This window comes from Elephantulus edwardii, unplaced genomic scaffold (assembly GCF_000299155.1).
Source record: "Elephantulus edwardii isolate Elephantulus edwardi_28Jun2011 unplaced genomic scaffold, EleEdw1.0 scaffold00075, whole genome shotgun sequence".
In the NCBI taxonomy this organism is placed as follows: Eukaryota; Metazoa; Chordata; class Mammalia; order Macroscelidea; family Macroscelididae; genus Elephantulus; species Elephantulus edwardii.
Genome location: NW_006399825.1, coordinates 7189521 through 7212688, shown reverse-complemented (window position 1 = coordinate 7212688; position 23168 = coordinate 7189521). Strand labels below are relative to the sequence as shown.

General features: G+C 40.4%; 1 protein-coding gene across 1 annotated transcript in view; it reads left to right on the top strand.

Annotated features, from left to right (window-relative positions):
• Positions 1–1988: 1988 nt before the first annotated feature.
• ALS2 (amyotrophic lateral sclerosis 2 (juvenile)) overlaps positions 1989–23168 on the top strand; it is a 95747-nt gene continuing 74567 nt past the window's right edge. Inside the window, exons 1-2 of the mRNA XM_006889086.1 lie at positions 1989–2030; positions 22121–22198. Of these exons, the coding sequence (XP_006889148.1) occupies positions 22179–22198 (20 nt within the window). The 5' untranslated portion in view covers positions 1989–2030; positions 22121–22178. The remainder of the gene's footprint in view (positions 2031–22120; positions 22199–23168) is intronic.

The following is a 23168-nucleotide window of genomic DNA, read 5'->3' as shown; positions in this document are numbered from 1 at the left end:
GAAGCCCAAAATCTCTGTAAATGTTTATGAAAATTAATAAAATATAATTATAGAAAAAAAATAGATTAATGGGATCTTCTAAGAATCAAATCCCTAAACAATCAGCATCTAGCTTTTTCCTCTTGCAACCTCACTTTCAGCCCATCCCACAGTAGCACATCAAGATTAGCCTATCTCTTTTATTGTGTAGAACAGCTCTATCTTATTATCTTATCTAACTCTATTTTACAAGAGTAGAGAATTGCACCATTAAGTTCCAAATTAGGACATGACTAACAGTTTCAGTAGATCTGTAAAAGCAAAGATTGTTGGCTGAGATTAGGAAAAGTGAGAGGTCAGAAAGTCAAAAGAAAGGAAGGTAGAGAGAACAAGCATCTGAACACCAAAGATGAAGCAGACATGAGCAGAAACATATATTCAGGAGTAAGGGGAATCAAGCTTGGAAAGATGAAGGGACAGAAAAAGAAAGGAAGACCTCAACCAGATAGATTGACAAGGTAATGGGCTTGAATGTGTCAGAGATTGTGAGAAAGGCACAGGATAAGATGGGGTTCAGATCTGTTGTTCATAGGGTCACTATCAGTCATATTCAACTCGATGGCACCTAAAAACAAGTAGGCAAAGGGCCTGTAGGTGGCATAAATGGTTTGCACTAGACTACTGACATCTAAAGGCTGGTGGTTTGAACTAACTTGGCAGGGTTGTGGAAGACAGGCTGGACAATCTGCTTCAGCAACAATTACAGTGAAGAAAAACCTATGGAATAGTCTATTCTGTAACACAAGGGGTCAACATGATTCAGAATCATTTACAGGGCATCAGGTTTGGAATTTTAATTAAGATTGTTATTGTTTTGATGTTATGTGCTCTTTCTTGAGTCACTTGCGACTCATAGCGACCCTATGTACAACAGCTCTGAACTCTGCTCTATCCTGAGCCAACCTAATTGTCTCTGACACATCTACTCCCAGTACCTCAGTCACTGAGTCAACCCATCTCACCAAGGGTCTTTCTCTCTTGAGCTCTCCCTCCACCTTCCCAAGCATGATGTCCCTCTCCAAGGACTGGTCACTCCTTGCAACATGCCCAGAGTATGTCAGACGAAGCTTCAGAATCCTTTCTTCCAAGAAGCACCCTGGCTTCACCCTCTCTAGGATGAACCCGTTTGTTCTCCTAGCAGTCTGTGGTATATCCAATACTCTTCTCCAGCACCACTGCTCAAAGGCATCAATTCTCTATCATCCCTAGTCATTGTCTAGCTTTCTGGCACATAGCAAGTAATTGCAAAGACTATGGCCTGAATCAGGTGCACCTTAGTCTCCACATTGACATCATTGCTCTTCAGTACTCTGGAGAGGTCCCTGATAGCACATAGCTGAGGTCCATTCATTTTCTTTTCTCTTACTCAGTCCTTTGAGGCTGCAATTAAATGTAAACATACATTTAAGAACACAGCAGTGTGGACGCTTGGGCCAAAAGCCACCGCATCCATATCTCTGGTATCGTCTGTTGGGCGGGAAGGGACTACCCTTAGGGTACAGCCTCTAGAAGTGGTTTAAAACTATCTCAGCCTCTTCACTGCAAAAAGCAGGGAACTTATCTTCCTATCTCTTGCCGTTTGAGGCGGAAGCGAGATGACTGCACTTGTTCAGTTTCTAATCACCCCACCACCCACCCCATTGGTTACCAAGGAAGCTCCGCGTAGCCAATCCGGACGACTCCAAGTTACGTCATTGATCAAACACGTCCAGGACTGGAGACTCCGCCCCGGCCTAGAGGAGGGATCATATGCCTGAGAACTTGATCCACAGTGCCTAACTCCGCGAGAATAATTTTGATCTACATGAGATCCCGTCTTCGGCCTCCGTGATTAACCCCTCCTATCCCGCCCTTCTTAGCACGGACTCACCATCTGTCGCTCCGCCTCTTCCTGGAGGCCCCGCCCCCGGTGAATCAGCTGATCTCAGGGGCCGGCGGGGCTGCTTGGGTAGCGCCGGAGGCATAGCGCTGAGCTGCGGGTGGAGCGTAAGGTGAGAGGGCGCGGGTTCCGAGTTGACCCTTGGGTTGGGAGGGCTGACCGGCCAGGCTTTCTTGTCTGCAGGAGGTTGATGTCTAATAACTAGCCCGAGGCTCCGGCTGGGGCCGGAGAGCGCGCTGCAGGGGGCCTGTGGAGTCGGCGCCCCTGTCCTCCCTGGCTGGGCGTCTGGTCGGCGGTGTCCACCTGCCGAGAGGCGCCGGGCTCGGACCGCTGGCTCTGGCCCCTGGAGTCTTTAATTCGCCTCCATCCCCTGTCTCTGCAGACGGGACATCATGCGCAGTCTGTGGAATGCCTTTACATCCTCCCTTCCCGCCTCCACCCACGTTGCTTTCTTTCCATTCATTCTTGAGATTTTATTGAATACCCACTTTAGGCGCTGAGCAGATATATACCAGGGTCCCTTGCAATGAATCTTGGTTAGTATCCCTGGCCACTTTTCGGAACGTACAGCTCGCGTTGCAGAGCAGCCCCGGGATTTTGGTGGCTTGAAAAGGCAGTTAGGTAGAAAGAGAATGATTTTGATGTTAAGAATTAGTGTTTTAATCTACTGACTCAGTAGGTGAGCACTTAGCTGCTAACTGAAAAGTCAGCAGTTCGAAATCACCCGCCTCTTGGTGGGAGAACAGATGTGGCAGGCATTTTTCAGCCTTGGAAACCCTGCTGGGTTCTACTTTGTCCAATAGGCTCGCTATTGGTTGGCGTCGTCTCCACCGCAGAGCTTGTCGTTGAGCCCGATCTTTTCGAGTGTGGAGTGTTTTGTCAGAGTGCAGACCAGGTTCTTTGAGACTCCACGGCAGGACCTTAACCGGATGATCTTTATTTAGATGATGTCCTTGACTCTGTTGGTCTTCTGGACAATAGGGCCGCTTTAGAGAAATGGTAGAAGGGCTTAAGATTTTGAGGATAGGAACAGGGGAGAACATTAGTTGAAGTGGCCTCTCGAAGTGCAGATTTAGAAAGTTAACTACAGTGCCCAAGTACATTTGAACTCTGTTTCTCTTAGATTGTTGAATGAGCTCTGATTTAGTCTAGGAAGTTGCCTTTCTCCCCTGCAAAGGAGAATGGCATCCGCCAGCAGCTTTGCAGAACGATGGGCAATCTCTGTGAAACTTTATGAAAGCACACTGCCACCTTTCTCCTGAAGCTGATAAGTTAAAACCGCCAGCCCTACAGTTAGCAGCCAACCAGTGATGCCCTGTGCCACCAGTGCTTCTGAAAAGGATTCTAGTTATCTTTTTAAAATCAATGAGTAATTTCCAGAGGATTTTATGATACCTAGATCTATATAATGTGGGAGAAAGATGGGAAATCTCTTTCTCTGCAATTAACTGGCTCTGAAAACCTGCTGATGGGCCACCTCTTTGGTGGTATACAACAATAACAACATCATACCTGATTACAGAGCTCTGATGGCCTTGTGGTAAGGAATTGTACTGCTAACTCAAAAGAGCTGAAGTTCACATCCACCACCTTCTCCAATGAGAAAGATGGGCAATCCTCTAAAAACTCACTGGAGGGTCAGCTATGAGTCTGTTTTGACTTGGCAGTACATAACAATAACAGATCTGTATTTAGAGAAAATATGGTTTCAAGTTTATCTGTTGTAACTTTTGATATTCTACTCAGGCTTTTTTTTTTTTCCACAAAGTGTGCTTTTTTTAAAAAATGAAATTTTTATTGTATACTGCTTTGTATACCTTGTTTTTCCACACTGGATCTTTCCCATTTCCTTTACCCACCCCTTCTTCTACCCATCAAATTGTGTGACCCTATAATCCCCACCCCCCCCATCATCACTCCTCTGCTCCTACCCTTTCCCTCTTGGATCCTTATACACGTGTTACTAGTTGTGTTTTCTTTTTCTGCAATAATCTACTCAGGCATTTTAATGTGAAAATTATACTGGTGGTTACTATACCTAATTTAAATTTCTTATTCTCAAGCTTTGGTATTGGTAGATTGAAGGGTCGTAGAAAACGAGAAAAAGTCAAAGTTGTTTTAACAGTCTTAAAATTTGATTAAGTGATACAGAAAAGAAACTGCTAAGAGGTAACTTTGGGGGAAATGAACTTTAAATAGGTATTTATTTAAACTGATTTGTACATATGAACTGGAATCCTTTCTCTGGAAATCCTCCTTCTTCAGAATTTTAGTTATTGTTTGAAAGGCTCTCTGGTCATTTTGATTCAGTAAGGAACAAAAAGATAGCCAGTTAGACCTGATTTCAGATTGTTTTGTTAGGTGGAAATCCAATGTTAGACAGTCATTCCAACTCATGGCAACCCTATAAGAAAGCATGGGACTGCCCTTTTGGGTTTGTGGGACTGTGAATCTTAGGATAGGAACATGTTACCTTATCTTTCTCCTTTTTGACCCCAGCTGCTGGATTAAAACTTTCTGATTAGCAGCCCAACACATAACCCATTGTATCACCAGGGTTCCTTTTAGGTGCAAAGAATGTTATTAGTCTTCTGCTTTTTCATTGTGGGGAAAAAGTTTGAAGACTCCTTGAAAAAAATAACAAAACAATAACAACAAAAATGTGTTGTGGGATGAACTGAAACAGTATTTCTAAAGAATATGATTGTTAAAACCTGTAATTCTGTATTAATGTGAATGGAAAAACTGAAGAAGGAAAGTAGAGAGTGGTAATTTTTGAGATGCCGAGAAGGCCTGAGGTCTGTGATCCTCTCTGGTATTATTGTTCACTTCGTAGGCCTACCTGTTGTTTGCTGTAAGTTGATCCTAGAGGATCAGCTTTAGCTACAGACTCGAAGAATGTCTAAGGCCACAGTCTAAGGGATTCCATCAGTCTCTATCAGAAATTGCTGTCCATTCTTCTCCCGCTTTGTCCAGGACCTGTTCTTGTGATCCCAGCCAGAGTTGTCAGCAGTAGTAGTTGGGAACCCATCTACCTTCTGGTCTCAGGCTAGTGAAGGTCCTGACCCTTTAGTTTTTGACCACTTGTCTGGTTTTCTTCATTTTTCTTTAATCTGAACAAGGAGAGACTAATGGTTGTGTTTAAAAACTCCTTGCTGTTGAGTCGGATGAGCCTCATTGCTGACCCTCCAGGGGTTTCTGAGGCAGTAAATTGCACAGGATGCATAACAAGTAATCAGAAATACTATGGCTTGAATCAGACACTCCTTAATCCTCAAACTTACACTACTCTTCAATTATTTGGGAAGCTCCCTAACTGCAGATTTTCCCAGTGCAGTGTGATTCCTTATTTCTTGACTGCTTGTACTAAGGGTGTTAATTGTGGATCCAAGCAAGATGAAGCTGTTGATAGTTTCAGTCTCCTCTCATGGACGGCCAAGAGAATGAATAGATAGGTTTTGGAGAGGATGCAGCCAGAGTGTTCTTTGGAAGCAAGAAAGATGAGGCTTCGCCTCATGGACTTTGGACATATTATTGCTAGGAGGGGCTATTCCTTGGAGAGGGACGGGATGTTGGGTAAGGTGGAGGGTTGGCAAAGGAGAGGAAGACCCTCAATCAGGTGGATTTACATGATGACTGCTGCAGTGGGCTCTTGTGTGTCAGGAAGTGTGAGGATGGTGCAGGACAGAGTGGGGTTTATATCTTTTGTTCATAGGGTCGCTATGAGTCGTACTTGACTCAATGACACCTAACAACAACAAATTGCACAGGAGACTATTGTCCATCTTTATCTCAGAGCTAGGATTCAAATTGCTAGAGGGACAGTGCCTTTGGGTTAGCAGTGCAACTCCCTGTGAACCGTGCCACCAGAGAATAGTTGTTTAATAGATGACTCTTAACACCTTAGTCACTACTCACCAAGTAGGATGTAAAACATTGGTTTTTGTACATGTTACACTAGTTGACTTAACTAACCCTTGTGGCTGGTCCACAATCTCCAAGCCCAGTGATTGATTCATTCTCTCAAGGTGTTTGTTTATGGCTGAGAAGTTCTCAGAACTTTGTCCCTTACAGCACATACATGTGTATGTACTTGTGAGTTTACTTTCTTCATACATCTGTTCAGTTTTCATATTTTAGGAAAGATTATCATGTTACTACCACTGTTGTAGGAATATGCATGAAATAGTGTTGACTTTGCTGTCTGTACACTTGTGTAACTCTCTGTCTTTTGTCTTAATCACATTGTATTGCCTTCTATTTTATGTTGCATTTCTTTTCACCCAAGTTAATACATGCCTACTCTTTAATCAGTGATTTCTAGAACTGACTTCAGGTTATGTTTTGATGGATACCTGCATGCCTATGAGAACTCATCTAAATGAATTGATCCAAGTAGGTAGAGGAAAAAAATATTTAAATCAGCAAATTATAGGTTCTTTTAAGACTAGTTTGTGGTGGAGTTATTAAGTGCCAGCGAGTTGATTCCAATTCTTAACAACCCCATGTACAACTGACTATTGTGTAGGATTTTGTTTTGTTTTGTTTTTTTTAAATTGAAGGAACATGTTCTGTTTCCTCAACTCCTAGAATTGGCATCAGAACTTTCAATACATTATGCCCAGAGAAAAGGTAAGTTTTAGCGTCACTAATTTCATGAATATGTCAACTCACTTTCTATGTATATATTAAATGTTCTTTATATATTTTTTCTTTTGTGTCATTTTAGTGTACATCACATCCCTGTTAGGTGGTGACGAAACAGCTGGCATCTGGTGTACTAACTTACATTCTGGGTTCTTTTCTCCACATTGAATATTTTTTTTTCTTAACTGAATTCCTTACTAGTCTAGAGGCAGAATTTAAAGCAAATATGTGACAGATATTACTACTTTTAAAAGCTCTCAAAAATAGCAAAAAAATAGAACAATCTTAACTGTTCGTTGTTGTTACTGTTGTTGTTGTTGTTGTTGTTAAGTACCATCAAGCCAGAACCTACTCATAGTCAACCCCTCAGCAGGTTTTCAGAGGCAGTTAATCACACAGGAGGAGATTGTCCAGCCTTCTTCTGCAGAGCAGCTGGTGGATTCAAACTGCATGGCTTCAGGATTGCAGTGGAGTTTCTTACCACTAGGCCACCAGAGCTCCCTAACTGTTCATTAGTAAGGAAGTTACGGAAATAATTTATCCGCATGGTGGGATATTATACAGTAGTGAAAATTAATGAACCAGATCTATACTTACCAACTTGGATACATCTCAAGTACATAATATTGAATGAAAAAAAGTTGCCAGAAGAGAGTATAGTATATATTACTGCGCTACAGTCATGTGGTGTGCGCTACAATCATGTGGTGTGCGCATGTTCAAATCCACCAACTGCTCCATGGGAGAAGGGTGGGCATTTTCCTCCCGTTAGATAACTGCTTCTGAAAAACTTCTGGAGGGTCAACTATGGGTCGCTTCCAACTGGATGGTAAACAACAACAACAACAACAAACAATGGATTTATTTACAGTTCTTAAACAGTGTTTTGTTGTTGATATTACTCACTGTTAAGTCAGAATCTCATAGCTGCCCTTCCAGAGGGTTTTCAAAGACTGTCAGTACAGGAGGAGATTACCTACCTTTCTCGTGTGGGAGCAGCTGGTGGATTCAAACTGCTTGCCTTTGGGTTGGCACATAGCTTCTTAATGCTAAGCCACCAGAATTCCCTAAACAATGTATTATTTATTTCCCATCCTTTTCCCACAAATAGTGTATTAGTATACATTTTTTTTTTTTATATCTTTCTTGGAGGCAAGGATTCTGGGGCTTCATCTGACATACTTTGGACATGTTGTAAGGAGAGACAGGTCCTTGGAGAGGGACATCATGCTTGGGAGGGTGGAGGGACAGCGCAGGAGGGGAAGACCCTCTGTGAGGTGGATTGATTCAGTGACTGGGGTAATCAGGATGGGAGTGTCAGGCAATGCGATTGGCACAGGATAGAGCAGGCTTTAGGGCTGTTGTACATAGGATCGCTATGAGTCGCAGGTGACTCGACGATGGTACATAACAACAACAGCAATCTAGGGATTTATTGATATGTATCTAGAGAACATGCATAAAAGTGAAAACAAGACAGACAAACTTTTAGGAATAGTGACTAAGTCTGGGAAGGGAGAATGGGAGAATTTGTTGGGTAGGGCAGCTTCAATTGTGTGTATGGTATCCTATTTTAAAGGGGGGGGGGAAGAAGCAGCAGCAGCATACAAATTCTGGTGACATAGTCCATAGAGAGTTACATTGCTAGCTCAGAGATCATTCAGATCCACCAGTAGCTCCATGAAAGATCAGCATTTTCCTCCCATGTGACTTATAATAGCCTCTGAAAATCTACTGAGAGGTTAGCTGTGAGTTGGTTCCAACTCTGCAGCAATGACTTTTTGACTGCTGAAGCAAGTATGAAAATATGTGAGTCTGTTGAAACTAAAGATGAGTATATGGATTTCATTCACTCGTTGCTGCCAAGTATTAGTGTGTTTACATTATTATGAGTGGTTTAGACCGTTAGTGAAACTAGCACTTTGCAGTTTTTATTTACAGTCATAGCTCCCTCGCAGTAAGCTTTCTGTCTTGTTACTTTGTCCCTCAGAATAGTAGACTGTAGATGAAGAACTCGTCTCCTACAGGGGGAGGGAAGGGATGTGCCAGTCCAGCTCCTCTTGGGAAAATCTTCTAAGGAGAAGGGACAGATCAGATGTTTAGTCAGTTTTACTTTGCTCTTTGTGTGTTCTTTTGTGTGAGGGAATATAGTTTCCCTTGGCTTTAAGGGAAAATCCATCTTGAAAAATTGCAGGAGAATTTAAATTCTGGATACAGTGGGAAATATAAGCACAGAGCAATCTTAAATTCTCAAAGGTATAGGGAAACAAATTATCTCATAATGCCTTGAAGGGAATTTGGACACAAAGTGACTAAGATCCAGAAGCACCACACAGATTTCGTGTGGTGATTAGCACTTTATAAGCTGGAGTTGTTCATTTTATTGTAGTTGTTTCTTGTTAGGTACTGTCAAGTCATTTCCAGCTCATCTGTTGTACAACACACAACAGAACAAAGCCGAGTTTCCCGCCTGTTCCTGAACCATCCTAACAATCATTGCAGTGTTTGAGCCCATTGTTGGAGTGACTCTTGTCCATCCTGTTGAAGGTTTTCTGTCTTTCATTGACCCTCTGCTGTGCAAAGCATGTTCTCTCTCCCTGGCGATTGGCCCCTCCTGATGGCATGTCAAAAGTACATGAGCTGGAGTCCCACCGTCCTCTCATGTCTCACAGCATTCTGGCTGGGTTTCCAGGACAGATTTGTTTGTTCTTCTGGCAGTTTCATGGTAAATTTAATATCCTTTGCCAACACCCTATTCAGAAGACACCAATTCATCTATATTTACTCTTATTTTATCAATTCAGAGTTTTACTGTGATTATCCTCGATGGTAAGCATTGCTGTCCAGTTGACTGCTAGGTTCCTCCTGTCAACTTTTTGATTATCAGCCAAGCACTTACCCACTGCTCCACCAGGGCTCCTCATCTAGCTCTTCACGTCCTCATTACCATCAGTTCATTCTGGGTCGTGGAGACCCTGCTGGGTTTCTGAGACTCTAATTTTTTTTTAATCCATTCATTTGTTCTTTCATTGAATGAACACTTTTGAATTTGTGACGTCTGTTAGAAATAGGGCATACTAGATCCAAAATAATGTGGTCTGTGAAAAAAAACCAAAAAAACCCCAGCACTTCTGTATAGCTCATTACCACAAATTCACATTGAAATAAAGCTACTAAAATACCTGTGTGTGGCATAAACCATATAGTATGACATACTATAAAGGGTAATGCCCCCAAAAAAGGGAGAGTAATATTCATCGGGAGGGAATATTTTGATTCAGACTCTGTACCTTAAGAGCCTTTGGAAATAATTTCATTTTCTTCAAATAAGTTACCTGTCAAATCAACTTCCTCGTGTTTAAAACACAAACCATTAAGAGAAGTGCTGCTGTTGTTGTTGCTGTTAATGTTGTGTACTGTCCAGTCAGAACCAACTCATAGCTGACCCTGCAGGCTGTAAATAACAGCAGGAGATTGCCTGTCTTTCTCCTGCCAGGTTGCTGGTAGATTCTAACTGCAAGCCACGGAGATGCTTTTTTGCTAGAAGTGCAACAGGCTAAGGATTTAGCCACCAGCGTTCCTTTCCTAGTTAATTTGTCAGAATAATTCTCCTGCTTCGGGTATAAACAAACATTGGTGACAGCTTGTTAAGTGACTGAGTAATGAATAGTTAGCTTGACAGCTGGCGCCTAATAATGACCTTCATATTCAAGATAGGTTGCTGTTGACTCAATTCTGAGTCAGTTCCAACTACTGACTGACCTCTGTGTGTCCAGGTGGAGCCATGTTCCAAAGTGGTTTTTAGTGGCTGAATTTTTTTCAGGTCCCCAGCCTGCCTGTTGTGATTCTGTATAGGGTGGATTTGTTCCTAGCCTTTTGTTAGACGCTGAGCTCACTGGTACTTTTACCACCCAGAGACTCGACAAATATTTACATAAATGAGGTGACAAATTTTCATTTCCAATCAAGAATGCCTATTTCCAGAACTTCCAATGTAAACGAAATATAAGTTTCTACAGTCATATTTTTCAGCATGTGTGTTTTCTGCTACCTTATGTGGCCCCTCAAGGACCTTAAACACCTAGGCGGTACTGATTTGTAAAATAAGGCATCATATAGTGAATACTACCTTTTAAAGAAATTTGTGGATGTTACGTATGGTAACAGCAGAATACTAAAGAGTAAATAACTTATGTCTTGAATTACAGCATGCAACATAATAACTTGCTTTAATTGGGAATTTGGAATTCAGTTACTGAAATCCATAGGAACATTTCAGTTATTGTAGTAATCATAAAAAAAATATATTTTGAAACACATGGCTAAAATTAAAGCCGGCCACTACTAGCTGATTCTAATTCATAGTGACCTTCTATTGGTTTTTTTAAAAAAACAAACTCCTTTATATGAGGTGATCTTTCTCCTGACCAGTGATTGGTGGATTTGCACCACTAACCTTTCGGTTAGCAGTTTAGTATGTAGCACAGTCCACTACCAGCGATCCTTTTAAAAATACATAAATGTTGAGTTTGACTGGACTATTAGCGACCCTGTATCGGGTTTCCAAGGTGGCACAATCTTAATGGGAGGAGAATGCAGATCTTTCTCCTGAGAAGTGGCTGGTAGATTTCAACTGTCCACCTTAAACATCACACACTAAGGCTCCTTTTATTTATTTTTTTTTTGGGGGTTATTAAAAGGTTTTAATTCAGATTGATAACTAAATGCAGTCAAGACAGCTTCCAGAATGTGCAACTGTCCTTTCAGCCTTGAGCCTCATGGTTCTCGGTCTTGCCAATATTGGCTCGTCCCACCTCAAAGTCCCATTTTACATCCAGTTCTCCAGTTCAGCCATCGCTGCAGCTGCCACCCCGAAGCATGTCCCACACTTCACCAGGGTAGGGGAACTCTCTTTTCTGGCAAGGCAAAGAATTTTGTCTCTTCTGGTGCAGAAAGAATTCCTCCCAGCTCCCTTTAAAAAGTCAATAGTAGGCCCAGAAAGGCATTACTGGACATTTATAGCACTATGTTTATACTCTCTCCCATTCCTCATGGATAATATTCATTAGGAGACCTGCACAATCAGAGAAAAGATTTTAGTTCGATTCAAGCATGAAATAAATAGCTATCGAAAGAGACACCAGGAAATCTTAGCTTCTCTGATTGTCCAGGAAATGGTTTTTATTTTCTAAGGCAAAGGGGGTTATTTTGAGATGCCTGATATTTATGGAGTGACGTAAAATAAAAATGTCTTCCTTGTTAGGAAATACCATTAAGGAAATTTATGTATCAGAATTCTATTCTGGGAAAATACTTCCTTTTGTGTCTGATAGGACTTTTTATAGATGCTAGAAATCTACCTACTTTGGAAGTACATAATTAGAATTTAAGATCTTTCAGTTATGAACTGGCTTAGATGTAGCCTACTTTTGCCAAGTGGATATCATATACCATTGTGTAAGCCACAGTTTGAGACCTCTGGGAGTTTTGCAACATATTTTGAATCAATGCCATAATAACTATTATCTCATTAGAAGCATTTTAAATAAGAAATAGTACCCTTAGCCAGCCTGCTGCATTTTTAAAATTTATAGAATATCTGAAGTCTAGGTTAAGGTTTAAAAGGTTAGTCCACTCCCTTATTGGCATCAGGCAGTGCCTCCTATGTACTAAGTAAGCTTGAAGAAATTGTAATTTGAAGTAGCTTCATCTTTCTATAGAGGTTAGTTTGTCAGGAGTTCAAGACAGATTTCCCTTCTGTCATGGTTGGTAAAGGCTTCATTGATAGAGAAGTCAGGAAGCAGCCATTGATGGTGTGTCAAGTATTTGTTAAGTTAGGTGTTTAAGTGAGAGGTTGTCTTAGTCCATATGTAAACATATTGGTTGACGTTCTAAAGCAAATATTTATTAAGTGTTTACGTGTGAAAAGTAATGATACTAACTTAAATTCTTGTGCTATTTTGTTAGTATATGCTCAATCTTTTAATATCTAATCATTCAAATAACTAATTCTTTTTTATTACCTTTAGAACTATTACAAGCTCTGGTGGCCTTGTAGGGTAAGGAGTTGGCAATCAACCGAAAGGCAGGTTGTTTGAATCCACCATTTGCTCCTTGGGAGAAAAATGGGCAATCTCCTTCACTATTTACAGACTCTCAAAGGCTCTCAAAGGAGGGTCAGCTATGAGTTGTTTCCAACTCCTCCACAATGACTTTGACTTTTGACTTTGTAATTATTATTATGACAGTATTACTAAGGAATTTTATTCACTAAATGAAACAGAACAATATAAAGAGGGCCTGCCTTTGCTAATATACATTATGTTTCTTGTACCTTGGAGGTGTCTGTTCTGTTGAGACCATACTGTTTTGTCTTTCTGACAAAAATATAAATAAATGCGTGAAGGTCAGGTTTATTTATATAGCCTCGGTCATTAAAGCACTTGGCTACTGACCAAAAAGTTGATGGTTTGAAGCCAGTAGCCACTCTATATTGCAGATATAGCAATTTGAAGAGTACAGCCTTGGAAATTTAAGGGATAGTTCCACTCTTCTCGGATAGTCCTGTAAGGTCACTATGAGTCACCTGATTCACTGACAATGGGTGTGTGTATTCTGTTTATATAAACAGACATTTACTGAATACTTACTATGTACCATGCTTATGCTAAGCAGCTGATACATATGAGACTAACATTAGCTCTGCTTTTAAGGAATTTATATATAAGTATAGTACTCAGAACAGTAGATTTTTAAAAAAATATGCAATTTTAGTTACTGAAATTTAAAAAATAAAAATTTTAGTATATTTATTAAGGCAAAGTAACTTGACAATAAGGTTTACTAGTTACTGTTGTTACCTACCATAGAATTGGAGCCAACCCATAGCTGACCCTCTGGCAGGTTTTCAGAGGCACGGAAGGAGATTGCCCATCTAGAAAAGTATATGTGTGTATATATAGAGGCAGTTGTCAGAAGTGAGCAAGGAAACGTCAGAACTGAGCATGGTTCAAAATTGGCAAGGGTGTGCACCAAGGATTTGTCCTGTCTCCATATCTTTTCAACCTATATGTGGAACAGATTATCTGGGAGGCTGGGCTCTATGAGGAGAAGTGTGGCATCAGAATTGGAGGTAGACTCATCAACAATCTGCATTATGCAGATGACACAACCCTGCTTGCTGAAACTGAAGAGGACCTGAAGCGCCTGCTGCAGAGGGTCAAGGACTGCAGCCTTCAATATGGATTGAGGCTCAATGTCAAGAAGACAAAGATTCTCACCACTGGACCAATTGGCAGCATCAGGATGGATGGTGAAGAGATTGAGATTGTACACAGCTTTAGTTTGCTTGGCTCCACAATCTACACTCTTGGTAAGCAGCCAGGAAATGAAAAGATGAATTACACTGGGAAAGTCTGCTGTCAGAGTCCTCTCCAAAGTGCTGAAGAGCAATGATTTCAGTCTGGAGATTGACATGTGCCTGACACAGGCCATGGTCTTAGCACTTACTTGCTATTCATCACAAAGCTGGACAATGGCTAGGGATGATAGAAGGAGAACTGATGCCTTTGAGCTGAAGAAGAGTATTGAAGAAAAGTATTCTGGAGAATAGTATTGAATGGCTTGGTAGTGGAACAAACAATTCCATCTGGAGAAGGTAAAGCCAGGCTGCTCCTTGGAGGCAAGGATTCTGAAGTTTCGTCTGACATAGTTTGGACATGTTACAAGACGGTATCAGTCCTTGGAGAGGGATATCATATTTGGAAGGGTGGAGGGACGGCACAGGAGAGAAGACCCTCGATGAGATGGATTGATTTAGTGACTGGTGTAACGGAGATAGGTGTGTTAGAGACAGTAAGATTGGCACAGGATAGAGCAGGGTTTAAGGATGTTGTACGTAGGGTCGCTATGAGGCTCAGGCAACTTGACTGCACATAACAATGACAGCAACAACATATAGGCTAAAACATTCGTAAATTTTCTTTTATTGGAGATAATAATACACCTACACATTTTACACTAATTCATAACAAATTAACAATGAAAAGAATGAGAATCCCAGAACACTTCACTGTGCTCATGAGAATCCTATACCTAGATCAAGAAGCTTTTGTCCAAACAGAACAAGGGAATACCACATAGTTTAAAATCAGGAAAAATGTGTCATAGTTATATCCTTTCACCATACCCATGGAGTCTGTATGCAGAGCAATTTGTCTTTTGATTTCCTTACTGCTGGTGCCAAGAGTATTGATTGTGAGACTGAGCGAGCTGAAATTGTTAACAATCTCAGTCTCTTCTCTATCATGGTGCTGCCAGTTTGCCCAGTGGTGAGAATATTCGTTTACTTCATGTTGAGCTCAGTCTATATTGCAGACTACAGTCCTTGACTCTACACCAAATGCCTCAGGCCCTCCTCAGTTTGAGCAGGTAAGGTTAGGTTGTTAAAGAAATCTTCCTCCAATTATAATGTCACATTCCTCCTCATAAAGCCCAGCCTCCTGAATGATCTTGTTCTGCGTATAGATTGAAAAGGTATAGACCCATCCAGGACACACTCCGTTTTGAGCCATGCAGTGTTACCGTGCTTGCTCTGTTCTGACGACTGCCTCTTATAGTATAGGTTTCGCATGAGCACAGATATTCTATTTATGCAGCAAAACACTAATATTTAAAGGAAGTAAGGTAAAGCCTGTAAACAGTCACATACTAGTTCAGGCCAGATACATTTTTGGTGCCATAGGGTTCTTAAAACGCATTTAATGATGAGGAAATTTTAATTTCTGGTTAGTGTCAAAAGCCTGTACATGGAATCTCTTCTTTCTAATAATAATTAGGATGTCTAGATTGTATTTTTTAGAGCACTTCCGGATGGGAATATTAATGCAGAATTCTTTGTGCATGACAGATATTTTGTATTTAAATGTAGTGGGAGAGTATGTATCCAATGGGAGCTAAAAGTGGTGTCATCAAATCATTAAGAAACAAGTTTCTTTTACTTTAAAAGGCCATCTGAGCTTAGTTACTTACTTTGTGGTTTGGGGCTGTGAAGGAAATAATAATACAAAGTATGGAAACTGTACTTGAAAATGAATGTGCTTTGTTCTGTGTGCATAGAATTTGTCAGAAAAGATGCAGGACTCCAGTTTGCTTATTTTACAGAGAAGCCCTTGATCTTCAGAGGGGTCATGGGAGGCAAAGAGGACCCCATATTTTCCAACTGCAATCAAGTGTTTATACAACATCACAGGAGCGCTGTGATCTCTACCAAAGCTAGTAATATATGTCTGGGGGAAAGTTTGTGTAACAAGAAATGTTTAAAAGCTCATCTGGGAGTTAAGAACACCATGACCCCCACCCCCTGGTAAAAGCCATATGATTAGGTGATTTTTTTAAAAGAATTAAAATACGGAATCATAAAAACCAAAAGAAAATGAGGAAAACCATTATTTTGGTGACTTTTTTCCCCTGTATAGATACATAGTTGATAAAGAATGTTACAATAAGTAAAGTTACTAAATACCACCCATATTTAAATTTAACCATGTGAGGAAAACCTTTATAAAACACAATTTCCATATATATACCTGTTATACTCCATTTTAAGAATGTTTCCTGAGCCATTATTTCTCCTGTCTGTTGACATTTTAGGCAGGCAGATGTTCTTGGCAGAAATCAATTAACCATTGAAAAAATGAAAAGCTGAGATAGATCAATAGATACTGATTAAGAAAGAGATCACTGGAAGTAAATTAGTTTTCTCTTGCTACCATGACAAATAATCACAGACTTAATTGTTTAAAATAGCACGAATTTGTTATCTTATGGTTCTGTAGGTTGGAAGTTGGCATGGCTCTCTGGGCTAAAATGAGGGTGTCTGCTGACTCCTTCCTGACGACTTGAGGAGTATATGCTTGTATACCTTTCCACCTTCCAAAGGCTCACGGCCCGCTTCCCCAGATCCTCCATCGCTTTCTCTGATTTTCTTTCTGCTCCCCTCTTCTGCCTTCAAGGACACCTGGATTAGCTAAAGTGATTTCCGTATTTTAATGAAGGTCAGCTGATAAGCAACTTTAACTCCTCTTTGCCAGGCACCTATTTCCCAGATGCCAGGCATTAGGATGTGGACCTCGATAAGTATATCATTAGATACATTTAAGGAGCTCTGGTCTCTTAACTTGTAGACATAGTACAAAGGCCATGTGTGTGTGTTGATTCAAATCCACCAGCAGTTCGAAGGGAGAAAAATGGGTAGTTTCTTGCAGTGAGATTTACAGCCCCTGAAAGTTTCCTTGCTTCTGACACCACAAGCAGTGAATGATTACATATATACTAAGTTTTGATTTTGCTTAGTTTTTAAAAGCAAGTTGTAAAACACTTTGTAGAGTTTCAATTCCATTTGATTTTACAAAGAAGTGGTGGTGGTAAATAAAGGAATTGAAACACTCAGGTGCTGATTGAAAAGTTGGTGGCTTGAAATCACGAGCTGCTACATAGGAGAAAGCTGTGGCCTTTTGCTTCTGTAAAGACCCATAGCCTTGGCAACCCTGGGGAGCAGTTCTCCTTTGTCCTGTGTGTTGGAATCAACAGCAAGGGATTTGGACTAAGTGGATTAAGTGATAAATAACATGTAATACATATCATGGCGCCAGTAGTAAGGGTTCCCTCGGTGAGACAGCTGTGCAAAACCCAGGAGGCCAGGAATTTATGGAATACCAATGACAAAGTTCCAGCCAACAGAGGTAGCGATGATGTGCTCACCAGGTTGTGCCCAAAACACCAGGGGACAGCTACCTGACTCAGTGTAAGGGAGCTTTATTAATTCTCATTCCCAAAAAAGGTATTGAAGAGCAAGAAAGTCAGTTCAGAGACTAAGGTGCACCAGGTCCAAGCCACGGTCTTTTCATTTCCTTGCTGTGCATCTGAAAGTTGGACAGTGATTGAGAATGACAGATGAAGAATCAAAGCCTTTGAGTTGTGGTGTTGGAGAAGAATAGTTATTATCCCATGGACTGCCAAAAGAGGGAACAGGTCTCTCCTGGAAGAAATGCAGCGAGGGTGCTTCCTGGAGGTAGGGATGGTGGCGCTCCATCTTACACACTTTGGGCATGTTGTAAGGAGGGGCCAGGCCTTGGAGAAGGACAGCATGCTTGGAATGAGGAGAGTCAGCACAAGAGAGGAAGAGTCTAAATGAGTGTCTGACACAGTGACTACAGCAATGGACTCCAGTATGTCAGATGATGAGGATGGTACAGGATAAAGCAAGGTCAGAGCTGTTGTTCATAGGGTTGCTGTGAGTCATACTCGACTCGATGGCACCTAACAACAATAATATGGAATGAGATATTCTCCACTATAAGAAAATTATTTCAAAATCTGCAGTGTTAAACAAAATAAGGAATAAGGATTAATACTTCACTAAAATACTTTTTTTTCCTTTTTTAAATTATCAGGGAAAATGAAGGGCAGAAAGCACTCTTTAAGTTAAATCTAACATATAGCCATGGTGGGACAAATTTCTGTTTACACACATGGTGACTGTTTTTTCATGAAGTGAGGTGAGGTCGTACGCTTCCTCAGCCTCCCAGGCTTGTTCTCTGAGCATTGTTTAATCAGGGACATGGTAGCTCTCTGCTCCCTGACATGCAAGCACTTTGGGTTCTGTACACAGTGAGCCATACATTTTCCCAAAAGTTACTGCCATAAAAAAATTACTGCCACATACAAAGTTTAATAGCTTTAATAGTTGTACTTAAAAGTACATTCAGATGATATTTTACACATGCAGTACCCCAATCTTTGGCTTTGAATGATTAAAAATCTTTCTTGAAAAAGCTTTAGATAGGAAGTAATTTCCTCCAAATATGCAGATGGAGAACGGCAAGAATTCACACACAACCTGGGATAAACAGATGGGCCTTACAATACTGTTGGCATGAGCTGTTTCCCAAGGATAGTGGCCAAATACCTTTTGCAGAAAAATCACAGATCTGGTTCAGGTACCTTTATCATTTGTTTGCACTAATGTGATAGCCTCATTGCCTTTATTTTTATAAGTTTAGATGTCTTTAAAAATGGGAACATCTCTAACAACCAGGGGGGGCTCTTGTGGCCTACTGGTAAGGAGCTACACTACCAACCCAGAGGCACATAGTTTGAATCCTCCCGTCGCTATGTGATAGAAAGATGGGCTGTCTCCTCCTCTGTGAGGTACTGCTTCTGAAAACTCCTTGGGGGACCAGCTGTGATTTGGTTAGGACTCGATGGTATATGACAATAACAACAGCAACCTACATTAACCATTTCTGTGTACATATTTGCTTTCCTAGCCATTACTTAATAGAACAGAGCAAGGGGACACTGCATGGTTCAGAATCAAGAAAAGTGGATCAGGGCTGTATTCTTTCTCCATACCTATTCCCAGAACACTTGATTGTGCTCATGTGAAACCTTTACTTAGACCAGGAGGCAGTTGTCAACACAGAATAAGGAAACACTGCATGACTCAAATCAGGAAGGAAGTGTGTCAGGGATGCATCTTGTCTCCATACTTTTTCAATCTATATGCGGAACAGATCTTTCGGGAGGCTGGGCTTCATCAGGAGGAGTGTGGAATCCGATTGGAGGAAGACTCATCAACAGCCTGTGTTATGCAGATGACACAACCTTGCTTGCTGAAACAGAGGAGGACCTGAAGTGTTTATTGTGGAAGATCAAGGACTGTAGTCTTCAATGTGGATTGAAGCTCAACATCAGGAAAACAAAGATTCTCACTACTGGGCCAATTGACAGCACCATGATGGATGGATGGATTGAGGTGGTTAACAACTTCAGCTTGCTTGGCTTCACAATCAAAACTCTTGGCACTAACATCATCAACAGTCTGTATAGTGCAGATGACACAACCCTGCTTGCTGAGATGGAGGAGGTCCTGAAGCACTTCCTGCAGAAGGTCAAGGACTGCCACCTTCAATATGAATCAAAGCTCAACATCAAGAAAACCAGGATTCTCACCACTGGGGCTATTGGCAGCATTGTGATAGATGGTTAAGAGATTGAGATTATTAACAGCTTGAGTTTGTTTGGTTTCACAATCAAACCTCTTGGTACCAGCAGCCAGGAAATGAAAAGATGAATTGCATTGGGAAAGTCTTCCGTCAGAGACTTCTCCAAAGTACTGAAGAGCAATGATGTCAGTTTGGAGACTAAGGTGTGTCTGATTTGGGCCACAGCCTTTGCAATTACTTGTTATACATCAGAAAGCTGAACAATGACAAGGGATGATAGAAGGAGAATTTATACCTTTGAGCTCTTGGCACCAGTAGTCACGAAATCAATAGACACATTACCTTGGGGAGGGTCTCCTGTCAGGAACTTCTCCAAGTGCTCAAGATCAGTGATGTCAGTCTAGAGACAAGGGTGTGCCTAATCCAGACCATGGTTTTCTCAGTTACTTGCTGTGCGTTGAAGTGTTGGATAGTGACTAAAGATGACAGAAGAAGAATCAATGCCTTTGAGTTGTGGTGCTGGAGAAGAGTATTGAACATACCATGGACTGCCAGTAGAACAAATAGGTCTGTCTTGGAGAGGGTAAAACCATTTTTCCTTAGAGGCAAGAATTTTGAAACTTTCTCTCACATACTTTGGGCATGTGGCCAGGAGGGACCGGTCCTCAGAGAAGGACATCATGCTTGGAGGGGTTGAGGGAAGAACAGCACAGGAGAAAATGACCCTGTATGAGATGGAATGACACTGGAACAATGGAGTTAGGAGTGTCAGAGTCAGTGAGACTAGCTCAGGAAAGGGCAGAGTTCAGAGCTATTGTACATAGAGTTGCTATGAGTTACATGTACATAACAACATTTAGTCTGTATGCTGAGCAAATCATTCAGGAGCTGGACTTTACAAACAAGAATGTGGCATTAAGATTGGAGAAAGACACATCAACAATTTTTATTATGCAGATGACACACCTTACTTGCTGAAGTGAAGAGAACTTGAAATGCTTGCAGCAGGGGTTCAAGACTGCAGCCTTCAATATGGTTTAATACCCCAACACTGGGACAACAGAAATCCTCAACACTGTGCTGATAGGCAAGAAATCATGATAGACAGAGAAATGATTAAAGTTGTCAACAGTTTCATCTTAATGAGATCCATAATCAACACCCTGGTACCAGCAGTCAAGAAATCAAGACATGTCATGTTGGAGAAGTCTTTTGTCCAGCATCTTCCCAGAGTCCTAAGAAACAGTGATATGAATTTAAAGACTACGATGTACCTATTCAAGCCATTTTCATTTACCTGTTAGGCATCTGAGAGTTGGATAGAATATGGAAGACAGAAGAAAAATCAGTGCATTTGAGTGACGGTGTTGGAGAAGAGTATTGATAATCCACAGACTTCCAAAAGAACAGATGTTTTATAGAAAGAGAGCAAACAGAGTGCTCCTTAGAGGCACAGATGATGAAGCTTCTCACATTTCTTGGGTATGTTGTTAGGAGGGGCTATTGCTTGGAGAAGGACATCATGGTTGGAAAGGTGGAAGATTTGAGAAAGAGAGGAAGACTGTCAATGAGATGGATTGACACAGTGACCACAGCAGTGTGTTTAAGTGTATTAGAGATGAAGAGGATGGGACACTGTTCCGATGTGTGTTGTTCAGGATGTCACTTTGAGTCTTAGTTAACTCTATGACACCAAAAACAACTTACATATTAAACATTGCATTTTAAAACCATGGTCATGATTCTTGTATCATAATTTTATATACAGCTCTCTTATATTTAGTAGTGAATTTTAAAAGTTATTTTAAGTTTAAGCTCCCCCCCCCAAGTCTTTGGATTATGAGGAATGTTGACCTTGAATTAAGATTAGTTTGGCAAAAACACTATTCTGCTTTAATAATGTAATTTTTTTAATTATTGAAGAAATGTAAATTAAAACTGCTTGTATCTAGGATATTATTACTAAGAGATTCTAGAAATTTTTGGTCTTAAGTCTTCAGTTGTAGTTCTTCTTGGAACATTTAAAAGTCCTCTTAGTTAATTTGTTTTAAAGTGACAGCTCAGAGGCATTTAGTTCATTCACAGTGTTGTGCCAACTACCAGCTCTATTCCAAAACATAAAACATTTTACCTGTAAAGCAGTACTTGTCACCCATCCTTCTCTCAGCCCCTGGCAGCCACCACATAAAAGAAAAAAGTAAGTACCTTGTGTATGTTGGTAGCGTATCTCAACACAGTGAGGCAGACACAAATCTGTTGTCTGACAAAGTAGAATCTAATTTTAGGTGGTAGTCTTTTCTTCCTTGTTCATTACATTATACCATCAACATGCCTTTTGATAAGCTCAGTGGGCAGGCTCAGTCTAGATATTTGACTTTGGCAGGAGAAGTATGAAATAGTTGGAATAGTTTCACTGAGTATTTATTGCTCACTGAATGTACACTTGTTTGAGCACTGCCTTTTTTTTCTTTTTTTTTAAGCTGAGGAATAAAATAGCAAAGTGTTTCTTCACCATCCTTTGTTCTTACCTTGCATTTTTACCTTTTAGGTTTTGGCATAACTTTTGCAAAGAGGATGATTTGGTGATGGAGTTCTCCCACTGACTGATGGACTCAAAGAAGAGAAGGTAAAACCATTTCTTCCTTCTCCCCTATCCTTCTAGAACATAGCAAGCACCACCATATCTGTATAGTTCTGTCCGTTTAATTTTCTTGTCAATGACTGTTAAGTGAAGAAGGACATTTGTGGTTCACTACTAGAAAAAGAAAATTAAGCTTTTTAGTGATAAGCTTTGTTGCTAGTTTTGCTTATATTTATAATCAAATAAACTCATTGCCGTAGAGTTCATTCTGACTGACTCACAGCAGCTACCCTGTAGAGGGTTTTCTATTGTGTAAATCTTTACAGAACCAGACTGCTACAACTGGTAGGTTTGCATTGCCAACTTTTATTTAGCAACCAACCATTTAATCACTGCTCTACTATGTTTCTGGCTTAAACTTAAAGGGAACAATGAATGCCTTTTTAATTTTAAAATTCTTGTAGCATTCTTTCGGTTAATTTCAGACTTTCAGAAGTCTAATTATATTCATCTATCATCCTTAGGGAACTAGTCATGAAAGATATTTCCAATGGTTGCTTAAATTTTATGGACTTGCTTTCCATAAAATCATGACTATTACTCACTTAACATTTTAGAAGAATATCATTTGACTAACAGAAATTTCTGTTATAAAAATAAAACACTTGAGAAAAGCTTTTGTGTTTCAGTAAAATACTGCTATCAGTGTTCTAAAAAAATGAAAATAAAGTACTATCAGTGGGGACATATGTGAAAACTTTTCTTTTAATGAAATCTTCAATATCTTAATGTGTTCTTTTCTAATACAACTGAGTATTCTTGTGTTTCTTGCCAGAAGTTATCAGGTGAGCAAATTTCTTCATCTAGAACATGTATAAAACTTGTTTTACTAGTACTTATAAATTTGATTCTTAAATTTTCAAGTAGCAATTACAGAGCATAAACTCAATTTAAAGTACAATATGGATCCCTATTTCTTTTTGGGTGGGGCTTCACATTATTTTTATAGTTTAAA